The sequence below is a fragment of the Myotis brandtii genome, unplaced genomic scaffold, assembly GCF_000412655.1.
Source record: "Myotis brandtii unplaced genomic scaffold, ASM41265v1 scaffold303, whole genome shotgun sequence".
In the NCBI taxonomy this organism is placed as follows: domain Eukaryota; kingdom Metazoa; phylum Chordata; class Mammalia; order Chiroptera; family Vespertilionidae; genus Myotis; species Myotis brandtii.
Genome location: NW_005361573.1, coordinates 3,548,958 through 3,549,860, shown reverse-complemented (window position 1 = coordinate 3,549,860; position 903 = coordinate 3,548,958). Strand labels below are relative to the sequence as shown.

Genomic DNA, 903 nt, shown 5'->3' with positions numbered 1-903 from the left:
GGCGTGTTGGCACAGAGTGGTGCCGGTGGCCAGTCCCATCAGGAAGCCGTCGCCCCCGCCGGGCAGACCCAGGCCGTACAAGGCATTGAGCCACTCGGCCAAGTCCTCCTTCATGGCCTCCACGTAGGCCTCGCTCGAGCGGAACGGCCTCACACTCTTGGCGGCCGAGCCTGCGATGCTCGCCACTGGGTCTGCCATGCCCGGGCCAGCGGAGTCACTGTGGGCAGGGACACAGACAGACGGGGCTGCTGTGAGGGCGCGGCGAGTACTCAGCAGAGCCTCAGCCACCGACCACCTGTACCCACCTGCCGTTTCAGGCCCAGTGCCTGCGTTTGAACCCTTAGCTGTGAGCAGTTCCTCTGGACCTCAGTTTCCTCATCAGTGAAATGGGCACAGTAACCCCACCTTCCTCCTCGGACCTCATGGGGCCATTTTTACAAACGATTAAGTGTCCATAAGTGCTGTTTGGCTCTCGGGGGGTGGAGAGTGGATTGGGGGACCTGGTGGAGTCCTCCCTCCCAGGCAGGGGGGCACCCATCCTTCCCCCCATGTGATCGGTTAGAGCTGAGCCTGGAGAGAGGAAGCCCACCAGCCGCAGGCGCCCAGCGGGCAGGGGAGGAGCCCAGGTCCTGACTCGGCGGGCTCGCTCCACTGCTCGGGGAGCTGCCCGCCGGACACCCTCCCTCTGGGCAGGTCGGGGTCCTCCCTCAGCCCCTTCCCTAAGGGCCGTGTCATCGTAACAAGGACACGGCGGTAACAGGAACCTCACTGACCTCAGCCAGGGCTGAGCGGGCTGAGATAACGTCTCCATTTTACAGATGAGGAAACTGAGGCCCAGAGAGGGCGGGAAGGCCCTCAAGGTTGCAGACCCGTGAGCGGGGCGGTGGAGACCCAGCCGGGGCC

General features: G+C 64.8%; 1 protein-coding gene across 1 annotated transcript in view; it reads right to left on the bottom strand.

Moving 5' to 3' along the window:
• GAS2L1 (growth arrest-specific 2 like 1) overlaps window positions 1–198 on the bottom strand; it is a 6,664-nt gene extending 6,466 nt beyond the window's left edge. Inside the window, exon 1 of the mRNA XM_014542426.1 lies at window positions 14–198. Coding sequence (XP_014397912.1) covers window positions 14–198 — 185 coding nt within the window. The remainder of the gene's footprint in view (window positions 1–13) is intronic.
• Between the last annotated feature and the right edge of the window lie 705 nt (window positions 199–903).